Here is a 15,219-nt window from a genome sequence, read left to right on the forward strand (position 1 = left end):
CGGTCTAAATGCGGTTTTAAATAAAGCCTGAATGTGATGTCACATTCAGGACAATAAACAGTGTTTGGGTGCCAACCATTCTCATACTCGAGCAACATCCACTTGTAGACACGCTCCCATGGCAACAGAAGGACATTATGTGTCTACCAGTGGAGGATGACGTGAGAATCTATTGTATGACCATGAATGAAAGAGAGAGAGAGTGAGCAGGAGAGAAAAACAGTAGAAGAGAAAATAAAGGGGGGTTGGTATGAGGTTATTTCAAGTACATGCTCTCTAATCCAGGGGTCCAGCTACATAAAAATCCTGGCTAACTAACACGGCTGAATGGTGACTGCAGGCACCTTTTAATGCTTAGGCATTAATGACTAGTTCATGATTATAAATGAGACCATTTGAAGTGCTTATGTTTTGTTTTCCACTAGCGCTTCAAGTAACTATATTTGACTAGCATCACAGACTCTAAACAGATGAGACATGGAGAATAAACGCATACTTTTCTCTCCAATCATCTTTAAACAGTCTGTTTTTGTTTAAATAAGTCATGTAGTCAGTTTGATAATCAGGCCAAATGAAATGAAAAGTCTACAAAAGTCTGTGGTAACGCTCCCTTTTCTGACCTAATGTATGATCCTTGTATGATCTGATGAGCTTCCTTAAGCAAAATAATGTGTGCATGGGAGTGGATAAGCAGCAACAGAATCTGCAACAGAAGCTGAGTTGTGTTTTTTGTTTATAAAACTAGAGCCGGGGGAACGGTGGCTTCTTGGTTAGCACTGCTATCTCGCACCTCTGGGGTTGGGGGTTCAATTCCCGCCTCCGCCCTGTGTGCATGGAGCTCACATGCTGTCCCCGTGCTTTGGGGGTTTCATCCCCCAGTCCAAAGACATGCATCGTAGGCTGATTTTGATTTCAAATTGTCTGTAGTGTGTGAGTGTGTGTCGATTGTGCCCTGCGATGGGTTGGTCCCCTGCATTGCGCCTCCAGGCTTCCTGCGACCCTGTGTAGGATAAGTGGTACAGAAAATGGATGGATGGAATGGAAAACTAGAGCCACTAAAGCAGGGGTGTCCAAACTTATCCGCAAAGGGCCGGTGTGGGTGCAGGTTTTCATTCCAACCAAGCAGGAGCCGTGTCTGATTCCACCTGTTTAATCAGTTGAACTTGGCTTTCAGTAGACTCAGGTGTGGCTTCTGCTTGGTTGGAATGAAAACCTGCACCCACACCGGTCCTTTCCGGATAAGATTGGACACCCCTGCACTAAACGATAGGCAATTTTATTTTTTCATTTTATGTTCATCGGCTCTGCTACAGTATTATTCCATGTACCTGGTTCGGTCTGCCAGTTGTCAACCCCTGCTCTAGACCGACTTGTTTACAGCAAGGGCTTTTTCTCGCGCTTAAGTTTTGTTTTGCTTTGTCTGGATTATTCTGGGAGAGGCTGCAGATGAGCTGATAAAGTATCATGTGATGCAGTAATTACCACTGGTCAGTATGAGAATGATGTGAACCTCTTTACCAACAGTTCACTCAAAGCAACTGTTTTTACATCTAGTGCTTATCCTGTCTGAAAGCTGTTTAGTGTTTTAGCCTTGTAAGGAGTGGCAGAAGATCTCGAGGACAAACCTGATTGCGAAGGAGCGGCGGTTTCTTGTACATTGTGTAGTCGAGCTAAAAAGAATTACATCCCTGACCTCAGGATAGAGAGCAAATTCCAAGCTCTGGCTGAGTTAAGCCTTTCTGGCTCTAAGCATAGACTAGCACTGCCCAGGAGGTCCAGGGCCAGATCTGTATATAAGCCTCTTTCATGTCTGTCTGTTACCACTTTGTTCAGCTTGTTTTGCTTTGTACACCCGAGCAATCTGACCCGAACAACACAGTAAAGATGAAAGATCTGTGTTTTTGAAAGAAGAGATGAATTAAGACTTTGTGAATTTGTATGTTTGATGTTGGTTCGGTTGTAGGTTTTCGCTGTAGTGCTCTTGGAATAAAAATGCCTTATAGGTTTGCCTAAGTTTTTTTTTTTTTTTTTGCCTCAAGAGCTGAGTAACTGTAACGACCTCTAGAAGCAGTGATGGACTCATGAGATAACTATAATTATTTCTAAAAATTGTTCACACGAGCAAAGTAGACCACACAGGAGTGATTTTGAAACTGCTTGTAGAAATCCTGGAGGTACATCAAGGAGAACAGGATGTGAAATGAAATCAAAATCGATGGCTTTTAGTATGAGTATGTTAGCCTTAAGTTTGTCTATAAGCTAGTGCGCTCCAAAACAATGACAAAATTCACATTTAGAAGATCTATGCATTCAAAATGTACAGTCTCTCTCTACAACCAATACAGAGCAACAGTTTCGATGACATCATTCTGAACTTCAGCTTCTCATCAGATTTAATCATCTTTTCAATTCTATGCTCTCTAGAATCTAAAGTGTCCCGTCCCAACATTATAAAAATCACCTTTGCCAAAGTTGCCCTTGTTGAGCGAGAGATATCATATCAGCAATCATGGGTCGTAAATGTGTCTGTCTGTTCGAAGGCACGTTTATAAATCGGTTTAGATTTATTGAAGAGATATGTTATCTTTATTAACACAATCATGCATGCAGTAACCCAATATATACACAATAGTCCACAATCTGCCAGATCTGTCTTCTACAGGTAGGTCATCTGATTCTTCCTTCCTCTTTAGTTTTCTGCTGCATGCACCAGCCACCAATTTCTGCCAACACTCTTCTCAAATCTTATCTTGCAACTCTTTTTGGCTGTTTAACTGCTGCTGCTTTTCCTCGTCTCGTTCTGTCTTTCTCTCCAGGTCAGACAGGTGTGGCTGACGATCTCCTGCCTGAGATAGATCTGGAGATTATGCCAGGTATGGCTTTTCCCCACCTGCTTTCATTTGTCACCTTGATCACCTAACTTTCTTCTCCATGTCTGCTGTGGCTCATAATCAGTTAATCCTCGTCCGTGTGTTCTTTCAGTGATCATTAGCTGAAATACAGCATCACTGCAGTCCTGCATCTGGAGATGTTCATTAATGTAGTGATGGTACCTAATATTCAGACGTGTGATCCTGACTTAGCTGGATTAGGTGCAGTGGGATTGGAAAGGCTCCAGTCAAACCAGTAATGCATTGTTTACAAAATTCCCAGTATTTCACTTATCGTCCTGATAGACCTGCTTGCTGTTACAATCCCCTCCTAAACTATTGGAACAGCAGGTCAATTCATTTGTTTTTGCTGTAGTCTAAAGACATGTAGGTTTGAGATCAAGAGATGAATATGAGAAGAGAGTTGAGAATTTCCGCTTTTATTTCCTGGTATTTATATGTAGACGTATTAAATGGCATAGAACATAGTACGTTTTGTATCAGACCACCCAATTTGTAGGCGAGCAAAAATACTGGAACATGACAAGTGTTTCTTGTTACCCAGGTGTGTCCTGTTAGACTGATTGTTTAAACAATAAATATCTCTGAACATCTAATCTTGGTTTTAGCCTTCAGTTTCACCTGTGAAGACTGCATTTGTTGTTAAAAAGGATAAACCAACATCAATAACAGAGAGCTGTCTATGGGAGTAAAGCAAGCCATTGAGAAGCTGAGAAAAGAGGGAAAATCAATCAGAGCCATTGCATAAACATTGGGCTTAGACAATACAACAATTTGGAATGTCATGAAAAAGAAAGAAAGAAAGAAACCGCTGGTGTACTGAACAACAGACACCGAATGGGTCGGCCAAGGAAAACAACAACAGCTGATGACAAACATTGTGAGAGCTGTGAAGAAAAACCCCAAAACAACAGTCAGTGACATCATCAACAACCTCCACAGTGGAGGTATCACAATCCACTGTTCAAAGAAGACTTCGAGAGCAGAAATATAGATTCCATACTACAAGACGCAAACCATTCATCAACAGTAAGAATCAGAAAGCCAGAATGGAATTCGAAAAGAAATACAGAGATGAGCCACAAAAGTTCTGGAAACAAGATTAACCTCTACCAAAGTGATGGCCAAAGTGGGGTGAAAGAAAAGATCTGCTCATGGAGGAGGTAGTGTCATGGCTTTGGGATTGCATGGTTGCTTCTGAAACAGGCTCACTAATCTTTATTGATGCTGCTGCTTCATATCCATCTTTTGATCTCAAACCCAAATGTCTTTGGGGAAAAGCACAAAGAAATGAATTGGCCTTGCTGTTCCAATAGTTTTCAGAGGGGACTTTTATGTTTTTACACAAAGCCAAATCCCTATGTCTGATTTCTTACATGCTATTTAGTTCACTGTCCTTCAACATAAAGCGTTTGAGTTGTGTCTAATCGGTTTTACTCAAGCTAAAAATGATTCTGGGAATACTTACGACTCTCAGCTAATTAACCACAACCCACAACCACTTCTGTCTCAGACAGAAGGTCCAAAAGCAATGTTGGTACTCAGCAGTATGAACAGGTATTTTCAGGCTGACTCATGATGCACAAACAGTACTTCAAGTGATTAGTCACAACTGATATTACTTACTAGGGAGCCTTATCTTCAGTGACTGCTGTAGTAATGATATACAGTGCACTTCCTGGACTTCCGTCTAATCTCCTAAACATCTTGGTTGTGACATCCAAAACTTTCTTGTCCTGAGAACATTCTCTGTAGCTTTTGTTCTGCTAACGTTTAGTATTTACTCACTTATTATCAGTTGAACGATTTATATCCCACACTCCTTTATATTAAATCATGTGAGTACTTTTTGTGTTCTCCAAAACAGAAATATACACCGTTACATTTCTATCCTTTCACATTTTAGGTCACTGATTGTAGGAGTTTTGTCCATTGGTGTGTTATACCCTATAATCTGTAATGGAAATATCCCCAGCTCACTGTAAGACCTCTAGTAGGTTTGTGTTTGTTTTTGTCCTTGACATAATCAGACTGTTTGTTCATAGTGTTATCAGAACTACCGTTCCTAACTTTTTTTTTCCCCCGTACACAGTTTTCTCAGCTTGTCCAGATTTGTATTTGTCGGCTTAACAGATAAACCACTTTTCATGATTATTGTATTCACTTACGTATATGTTTATATCATCATTTTATGTACGGCATGTTTATGGGAGTTCCTATAACTCGTATTTCTTTTTTTTTCTTTCTTTCTTTTTTTTAATGACAGTTTCTACATGAACATTTGAACATGAGCATTGAACTGAACTTTTAATTGTTTATTATGAACTTTTTTTTACTTTTTATTTTATTTTAAATAGTTATAAATGTGTTAACCGCGTATAAAAGTTATTCATGACAGCACAATTTATAACCATTTTTGAATTGACTATAAGTCTGTGAAAATAACTCGAAGAACAAGAATAAAATAAAAATTCCAAGAACTATGAATAAAACCAAGTACATTTGAATCCAGATATTAAAACCACTTATAGAGCTTGAGTTCTGGATGTTCTCTGAAATGCTGCTTCAGTGTTTAGGGGCAGTTTCTTTCTTTTTTTCTTTTTTTAAATGGTAGCAACATTCTGGGGATGAGCTACAGTGCTTTAAGACTGTAAGTATTTTTCTAATCCATGTAGAGCTTAATAGGCAGCCAGTGTATATCTCATACCTGTGAAAAGTAAAATTGTGAAAGGAAGGCCTTGTATTATGATTATATTAACCATTTCATTCCATTGCTCGTGAGTAATCCATCTTGTGTCTCTGACCACCCGTACTTTATCTGTTATTTTATTCTTTTATTTATAGTCTCAACACTGTGCTCTTTGTTTCAGAGTGGGTGTTTGTGGCAGTTGTAGTCCTGGGTGGTGTCTTGTTCTTCGTCCTGGCGGGCGTGTGCTGGTGTCAGTGTTGTCCTCACTCCTGCTGCTGCTACGTGCAATGCTGCTGTTGCCCTAAAACCTGCTGTTGTCCTCGCCACTGTGAGTACCTCACATCTACTCACTCGGACTTTTTTTCTTTCCTTTTTTTATTGCTTCCTATTTGGTTATTTCGTCAAATTCCACCCACTAGCTAGCTCTCCTTGATCACATGACAGCTACCGTCCAGGAAGAGTGAAGGCTCATATGCGCTTCTTCTGAGACTTGTGAAGCCACCGCAACTTTTCAAAATGCTGCTGATGCTGCATCACAGGGCAGCTGAACACACTTGCAGGAAAGCAGTAACTACCATCTTTCCACATACTTGAGCTCATAGAGGCCCATGATTGATTAGTGTCACTCTGACTGACATGTTAATGCAACAAAGCACAAGGCAACTGTTCATTTTCTATGATTGTGCTCGACACTGAGTCACGCTTTCAGCAACAGCATCCAATGTGGCACGTGATCTGAGATTTTCTCAATTCTATGCAAATTAGGTACAGTGGTGCTTGAAAGTTTGTGAAACCTTTAGAATGATCTATATTTCTGCATAAATATGACCTAAAACAACATCAGATTTTCACAAGTCCTAAAAGTAAATTAAGAGAACCCAATTAAACAAAGGAGACAAAAATATTATACTATTATATTTATATCAAATATTATACATATTATTATGTGAACCTTTGCTTTCAGTATCTGGTGTGAGCCCCTTGTGCAGTAATAACTACAACTAAACGTTTCTGGTCACTGTTGATCAGTCCTGCACATTGGCTTGGACATAGATTAAGGTCAGGACTTTGACGTGGCCATTCAAAAACATTAACTTTATTTTTCTTTATCCGTTATTTGGTAGAACGACTTGTGTGATTAGGGTCATTGTCTTGCTGCATGACCCACTTTCTCTTGAGATTCAGTTCACGGATAGATGTCCTGACATTTTCCTTTAGAATTTGCTGGTATAATTCAGAATTCATTGTTCCATCAGTGATGGAAAGTCGTCCTGCCCTGATGCAGCAAAACAGGCCCAAACCATGATACTACCACCACCATGTTTCACAGATGGGATAAGATGCATATGCTAGAATGCAGTGTTTTCCTTTCTCTAAACATAACACTTCTCATTTAAACCAAAAAAAAATCTATTTTTGTCTGACTGTGGTTTGGTGGAGTCCAAATTCTTTAAAGATGGTTTTGTAACCTTTTACAGCCTGATGAGCTTCAACAACTCTTTTTCTGAGGTCCTTAAAAGTCTAATTTGTTCATGCCATGATACACTTCCACAAACATGTGTTGTGAAGATCAGATTTTGATAGATCCCTGTTCTTTAAGTAAAACAGGGCACTCACTCACACCTGATTGTCATCCCATTGATTGAAAACACCTGAATCTTATTTCACCTTCAAATTAACTGCTAATCCTAGAGGTTCACATACTTTTGCCACTCACAGATATGTAATATTGGATAATTTTCCTCAATATGTATAATATTTTTGTCTCATTTGTTTAATTGGGTTCTCTTTGTCTACTTTCAGGACTCTTGTAAAAATCTGGTGATGTTTCAGGCCATATTTATGCAGATATATAGAAAATTTTAAAGGGTTCACATATATTTCAAGCACCACTGTATGACATGGTAACGCAACAAATCCAAACTATTGGCGCAAATGAGTCCTCAGACCAAGCATGTGACATGTCTGATCTTACGTACATTCAGTTCCCCACTCCCAACTTTAATTCCTACCTGCAATTAGTTATGATTTACTGTTTGACATGCAAAAATGGAAGAAAAACTTAACATTGTGTCATCTTATCCTGTTATACATGACCTCTCATTAAATGTGTATAGACGCATTATAACTTGATAAAGAACGATAAAACTTGGATGGAAGTATCAGCTAGTACAGTTATGAAATGAAGATCGTATGGAGCATTGCATATAACATGTCAATCAACCAATTTTCAGACTGATTAATGCATTATTTAATTTGTGTTTAATTGGTTCACTTTAGAAGCTCTATACAAACTATTCTATTCTAAACTAAATCTGGAATGGGATGTTCAACAAGCGCATATGGGTGTGATGGCCAGGTGTCCACAAACATTTTGTCCATGTAGAGTATTATCAGCAGTATTCTATAACATGGGAAGAGGTTTAGCATGTCTATACGTAAACCACACCAATTACTATTTAATGAGATAAGGATATATTGGGTATGTTCAATATACCGTATTTTACAATTCTGTTGCCATAGCCAGTGTGGCTAAGCAACTGTATGCACAGTATTTTTACATAATATATTTTACCCACAGTGTATGAAGCAGGAAAAGGCATAAAGACAGCCACCGTGCCAGTACCAATCTACCCTCCGTACTACGTACAAGGCATGCCCGCCATGGTGCCCATCTCTCCTCCCTCTCTAATTGAGCCCAAGATGTCTACTGCACCATCCATCGATAATAATATCTCTTCAACTCAGCAGTCATTAGGTAAATATTTCACTCCTTTTACACAATCAGGTTTATCTGAAGATAACATTACCACAAGAGTACTACCACAGTCATTGAGAATCTGAATAAATAGATGCTTCATCATTATTAAAAAAAAAAAAACTGTTTTGCCATCCTCTCATTATTGACACGCTAACTTTTCCATGTCATCCAACCTTTTTTTATTTTGTGGTTTTCCTACCAAGATGTTATTACGCACAAATATAAATACAAATAGAAAAACAGTGGATGGAAATGCAACACTTCAGTTGCATCGGTCAGATTATGCAGCAGGTACTGTACAGTGTTCTGAACAGCACTTATACGCTTGTATAAGCCTCATGAATTGTAATTGGTTAGCAAACAGCGGTTTTTCTGTTATCAGGCAAAGGTTATCAGTGTTATTTTGTGTAAACACGGCTCCTGATAAGAAACTGACCAAGAGAATTAAAGCCCTTGCCACTGAATGTTTTTATTTCACTGTCTTCATCATTAAGCAAAGCAGTCATTCATGTAGTGAAATGCAGAGGTGGGTAGTAACAAATTACATTTACTTTGTTACATTTACTTGAGTAACTTTTTGAAAAAAAATCGACAAAATTCCAGAGCTGTAAAAAAAAAAAAAAAAAAAAAAAAAATCTGTAAATTTTACTGCAGGAAAGATTCCACGGCATATATAAACTCGACGGCCACTTTAATAGGAACACCGGTACACCTGCTTATTCATCAATCATGTGGCAGGAGCACAATGCATAAAATCATTCAGATACAAGTCAAGAGCTTTAGGTAATGTTCACATCAACATCAGAATGGAGGAGAATGTAATTTCAGTGTCTCTGACCATGGCATAGTTGTTAGTGCCAGACTGGCTGGTTTTAGTATTTCAGAAATTGTTTCACGTACAACAGTCTCTAGAATTGATGTAGAATGGTGCGAAAAACAAACAATCAAACACAACCAGTCTGGCACCAGCAATCATTTTCTAGTCAAAGTCACTGAGATCACATTTTTCCCCATTCTGATGTCTGACATCAGTAAACATTAATTAAAGCTCTGGTCCGGTATCTGCATCATTTTGTGACATACGGTTGTGCCCAAAAGTTTGCAAACCCTTTGCAGAATCTGCTAAATCTTAATACTGTTAACAAAATAAGATTGATCATAAAAATCCCATGTTGTTTTTTATTTAGTTCTGTCCTGAATAAACTATTTCACAAAACAGATGTTTACATATAGTCCACCAGACAAGATAATAGCTGAATTTATAAAAATTACTCAGTTCAAAAGTTTACACACCCCTGATTCTTAATTCTGTTAATCAACAACTGTGTTTATGTTTTGTGAGAGTTGTTCATGAGTCCCTTGTTTTGTCCTGAGCAGTTAAACTGCCCACTGTTCTTCACAAAAACCCTCCAGGTCCTGCACATTTTTTACTTTTCTAGCATCTTCTGAATATTTGAGCCCTTTCCAACAGCGACTATATGATGTTCAGATCCATCTTTTCACACTGAGGACGACTGAGAGACTCATACACGGCTATTACAAAAGGTGCAAACATTCACTGATGCTCCAGAAGGTAACACCATACATTAAGAACCAGGGGTGAACAGGATGATCGGTGTAAATTGTTATTATTTTGTTTAAATATATATTGTTTTTTCCATGTAGTACTTCCCTTCAGACACTAAATAAGATCGTTACACGTCTCCCAGAGGACAAAATAATAATTTACACCGATCATCCTGTTCAAAAGTTTACACCCCCCTGGCTCTTAATGTATCGTGTTGCCTTCTTGAGCATCAGTGAATGTTTGCACCTTTTGTAATAGTTGTGTACGAGTCCCTCAGTTGTCGTCAGAGTGAAAAAATGGATCTGAACATCATATAGCCGCTATATGATGTATCGATGATTCTGCAAGGGGTATGTAGACTTTTGGGCATAACTGTAAATGATCAGGCATTCCTATTAAAATAGCTGGAGAATGTATGTTTGAATTCTATTTCACTCAAACATAAAATTCTCAACATTATCTGCCTCTTATTTATGCATATGAATGCAGTCACGCATGCACATTTACACACCATGTCCCTTGTAGTGCACAGTGTGTATCGTCTCCAGCCTACGCCGGATCAGAATTCACTGAAGGTGCTGCAGTATGTGGAAAGACAACTGGCACATTTCAACCCTTCTAAGACCCTCAGCAGTCATGATTGTAAGCCCCGTGTGGTACTCAAAAGTGCTATATTTATAAAAGCCTCCTAATACAAGGCTGCACTTTCCTTTTCATCTCAGAAATGTTCTCCATAGCTTGCTTTTTTTGCTTCTCTATGCTTCAATAGCCTTCCGATGCAGTCACCATCCTTTAAAGTTAGTGCTCATACAGTGGCACAGCACGCACTGCAGACTTTGAACACCATCTGATTGCTTTTAAAATGGTACTGTTGTTTTGCATGAGGTTTTGCAGGCTGCTTCTTCCTTCTGCTAGAACAGACCAGTTATATAACCCTCATGTTCTGTTCATTACTTAACAATATCCCACTGACTCAGACCTTCTCTTTAGAATTCATGACAATGCAGCTATGAAAACGATTTTGAATTTCTCTGTATACTGTTTTATTCTTTCATACTTACCTTGAATCTAATCTCATATGAAGTAATATATCTAATCTAACAATCTAACAGTGTATGAAATGTTTATGTTTCTCAGATAAATAAGACATTGAGCCAAGTACACGTTGCTTGTCGGAAAAATCAATTTAACCTTAAAATACAGTTGTGCTTATAAGTTTATGCTCGGAAAGTTTACATACATTTTTTTTATGTTTTGTGAGAGTTGTTCATGAGTCCCTTGTTTGTCCTGAGCGGTTCAACTGCCCACTGTTCATCAGAAAAATCCTCCAGGTCCTTCATATTCTTTAATTTTATAGCATCTTCTGCATATTTGACCTCTTTCCATCAGTGTCTATATGATGTTCAGATCCATCTTTTCACACTGAGGACAACTGAGGTGCAAACATTCACTGAATGGGTGGGCGATAAACTTTTGAACAGGATGATCAGTGTAAATTGTTAATATTTTGTCTTCTGGGAAACATCAAAAGCATCAAAACATTCAAAAGTTTACACCCCCCAACTCTTGATGTATGGTGTTACCTTCTTGAGCATCAGTGAATGTTTGCACCTTTTGTAATAGTCGTGTACGAGTCCCTCAGTTGTCCTCAGTGTGAAAAGATGGATCTCCATATCATATAGTCACTGTTGGAAAGGGATCAAATATGCAGAAGATGCTGGAAAAGCAAAGAATAGCTTATTCAGGGCAGTATTAAATAAAACACAAAATGCAATTTTAATGATTCCTCTTATTTTTAAATTTTTTAATTATGAACATTTTGCAGATTCTGCAAGGGGTATATAAATTTATGAGCACAACTGTGGTCAGGGACTATTTAATGACTTTGAATAGTGCATGATACAACTTTGCTTAGGCCGGCTGAATATTAATAATCACATTTTGCACTGAAAAGGTCATTAGGAGCCTTTTAAATTACGTTCTTCTTTTCCGTTTGCTGGTCAGCTTGCAGTGCGTCAGAAGTTAGTTCCTTACATGAAGCAGAGACAGATTTCCACCAGGCTTATCGGAAGGTTCAGAAGAAAGCACTTCCAGCCATTCCTGATATGGACGACCGTCCAGACATACTGAGTAGAGAAATGTCTCCAGTGCATGCACAAACGTCCGTTCGACATCCTCATCATCGAGTGAAGGAAGATTACCCAAGGTAACATAAGTTTTGGGATATGTGTTGCCAGCTCACAGCTCCATGCTCCCTAGTTTGATCCTGAGCTCAGGTTCTCGCCATGTTCATGTGTGTTCCCTGCGGGTTCTCCGCTGCCCTCCCAATTTCCAAAACCTTGTCAGTAGGTCGACTGGCTTTGCTAAACTTTCCCCAAGTGTGAATGAGAGTGTGTATGTGTGGCATCCCTTCCAGGGTGTATTTCCACCTTGTACCCAGTATTCCCAGGATAGGCTTTGGATCCACCATGACCCTGAGCAGAATAAAGTGGTTGTTGAAGATGAATGAATGAATCGTATAGTCTAAACTTCAAATTTTACTGCCAAATTGTACTATAGTCCATTTGTCCTGAGTTGTGATTTTCCTTGTGTTTTGGAAATTTTCCTACTGCATATAAATTGAAATTACTTATTGATAATATCCAAAAAAGAAAGTTGGATTGACCTTTTGAGTAACTTGGAAAGGTCAGGTGTCATTGTTATGTTTCCTCAGGTGGAACCCGCGTTCTGAGCACCTCCAGAGGAAGGCATTCCAAATGGGAGGACGCACCGGCTCCCTGGATGAGCTTGAGGAATTTGCCATGAGCTATGTGCAGCGCCGCCGCCATGACGACTGTAGTGATGACGAGGCCGATTACATGACGTGCGCAAAACAAAGGCAGTGTGAACACGAGCGAGAACGGCGGAGAGAACGGGAGCTGGAGCGTAACCATCATCCACATTACAGCTCCAAACGTTATTATCCTAAAGATGTCCAAGACAGACCTCGTCCTGCAAGTCCTCCTGCTGTACCAGGAAATCCAAAGAGACGAGGTACAGGGGACAGCAATCTTCGTCGTGAAGCCAATGCATGGGATTCGAGAAGGCAGGAAGTTGCATGTGGGCAGGACTATGATGATGCCCTCCTTAATAGCTTATTGGAACGCAAAGCAAAAGCTGGGAGGAGCTTGTCTTCGAAAAGTGGCTGGAACGAGGAAGAATCAGACAGGCCCTCCAAGAATAGCTCTCAAAAGAGCTGCCACAGTCATTCACCTAGCAATAGATCAGCTAGCAACCGACCAGCAGAGGAGGACGAGTCGTTGCCTCCATACGCAGAAAGGGAACCAGAACGTTTCCGTGGGGCCGTGAACTCCCACCAACCTTTGACCTCCACACGCTCCAGAAAAGAACAGGAAAATAGAGAGGAACTGAATAGGCCGCGTAAAGTGGTGAGTTATATGTAGACCACTGGTTATATGAATCTTCCATTAGAGTGCTTGAGAACACTTCAGGGGCACTCCAAGACAAAAAAAATAAATCTTACAATAGTCATATCATATACCAAATGCATTTGCACTCTATAAGATTTCCTCAAAACTGTCATCTTCATCAATTATTTCATGTTTATCTCTTATAGACATTTTATGATGAACAGAATTCGCAGGTTGATTCAGACCTAGGTTTTTTGGTCACGGTTCGATTTGTACCACGTCTCGACAACAGAAAATAGCCTGTACACAGGTAACACGAACAGGAAGAGAAATGTGCTCTCAGGCATGCGTTTGCTTGCATTTGATTTTTCCCTCCCAAACCGTCTGTTAAACCTTTAACACAGCTAACATTTAAAAAGGAGTGATGCGCCAAATAAAGATTATTTGCAGAAAACCCCAAACAAACCAATAAACAAAAGACTTGACTTTTTTTTATTAACAAAATTATTTTGCTTTTTATTTTTATATATTAATTTATGCTTTAAACTAGAAATAATTTATGCTGGGGGCCACAGTGGCTTAGTGGTTAGCACATTTGCCTCGCACTTCCGGGGTTGGGGGTTCGAATCCCAGCTCTGCCCTGTGTGCTCGGAGTTGGCATGTTCTCACCATGCTTCGGGGGTTTCCTCTCGGTACTCCGGTTTCCTCCCCCAGTCCAAAGACATGCTGTAGGCAGATTGGAATTTTCCAGATTGTCCATAGTGTATGAATCGGAGTGTGATAGTGCCTTCTGATGGGTTGGCACCTTGTCCAGGGTGTCCCCTGCCTGAGTTTCCTGGGATAGGCTCCAGGCTCTACTGCAACCCTGTGTAGGATAAGCAGTATGGAAAATGGATAGATGGTCAATTTATGCTTATTGAACTTAACTGCAAAACAACGTAATAAAATGATTTTTAAAAAATACAGTTAAGTGCAAGTTCAGTACAAAAAAATCCACAAACATTAATTTTGTGACCATTTATTGTTTATTATGTCCTCGTTTTTTTAGTCTGAATTGTGTATGAACTCACCACACGCCTGGCAATTACAGTTTTGGCTCAAAGTCAGCCTAAGGTGATTCATGTTTTGTTATGTTTTGTTTTAACTTTTTTTTAATGGCAATATCTTGCCTTTCTCCTAATTTTTTCAGCAACTTGTGTACAAGATCGGTACAAATAGTAAATTCTTTCTAACTGATGTTCTAAGAGAAGCCTTTAGAAAATTTACTGTATTGCTTCTGCTTTTCTCAAATCAAAACTAAAACAGACATATAATTATGAACCTGGATTCAAGGCTAATCGTTTATTTATTTATTTATTTATTTCATTTACCCATTTTTATATTCAGCACGGCTAAAATCCCAAAGTAATTTTGTTCAGATTCATTTAATGCGTTTAAGTTGATCTCAAACCTGCTTTGCCTACACACATAGTAATACAGCTTTGTAATATTCTTGTAATATATAATATAGATTAATATTGCATTTACTTTACACAGCATTATAGATAGGCCTGGTGGTTTTTAAAGTAGGGGAAGCACAGCTGTCTGTGCATCCACAAGTAAAAACATCCAATCCAGAGAATTTTCCAAAACCAGGTCGACAACATTAGTATCTGCCATATCGCACTAAAAAAGTAGCTATGCTGCTAACTAGATTTCACTGAGGAAGGTAGCTAGAGCTATAAATAACAAACAATTTCCCAGATTAATGCAAATAATCAAACAAAACTTTATACAATGCATACAAAGATATACTGTAATAACAGCCTATACTCGTTATGGATTGGATTACTGACCGATTAACTGCAACTCCAAACACGCTGCAATATTTTTAAGTTTGTGATATCGGTCATGTTCATTAA

At 39.0% G+C, this 15,219-nt stretch overlaps 1 protein-coding gene across 1 annotated transcript in view; it reads left to right on the plus strand.

Annotated features, from left to right (window-relative positions):
- The window catches only part of LOC128602532 (immunoglobulin-like domain-containing receptor 2), a 33,210-nt gene that overhangs the window by 14,795 nt on the left and 3,196 nt on the right, over nucleotides 1-15,219 (plus strand). The window contains exons 4-9 of the mRNA XM_053616404.1: nucleotides 2,817-2,873; nucleotides 5,762-5,908; nucleotides 8,162-8,338; nucleotides 10,434-10,550; nucleotides 11,913-12,114; nucleotides 12,622-13,336. Of these exons, the coding sequence (XP_053472379.1) occupies nucleotides 2,817-2,873; nucleotides 5,762-5,908; nucleotides 8,162-8,338; nucleotides 10,434-10,550; nucleotides 11,913-12,114; nucleotides 12,622-13,336 (1,415 nt within the window). The remainder of the gene's footprint in view (nucleotides 1-2,816; nucleotides 2,874-5,761; nucleotides 5,909-8,161; nucleotides 8,339-10,433; nucleotides 10,551-11,912; nucleotides 12,115-12,621; nucleotides 13,337-15,219) is intronic.

The sequence above is a fragment of the Ictalurus furcatus genome, chromosome 26 (genome assembly GCF_023375685.1).
Source record: "Ictalurus furcatus strain D&B chromosome 26, Billie_1.0, whole genome shotgun sequence".
NCBI classification, from domain to species: Eukaryota; Metazoa; Chordata; class Actinopteri; order Siluriformes; family Ictaluridae; genus Ictalurus; species Ictalurus furcatus.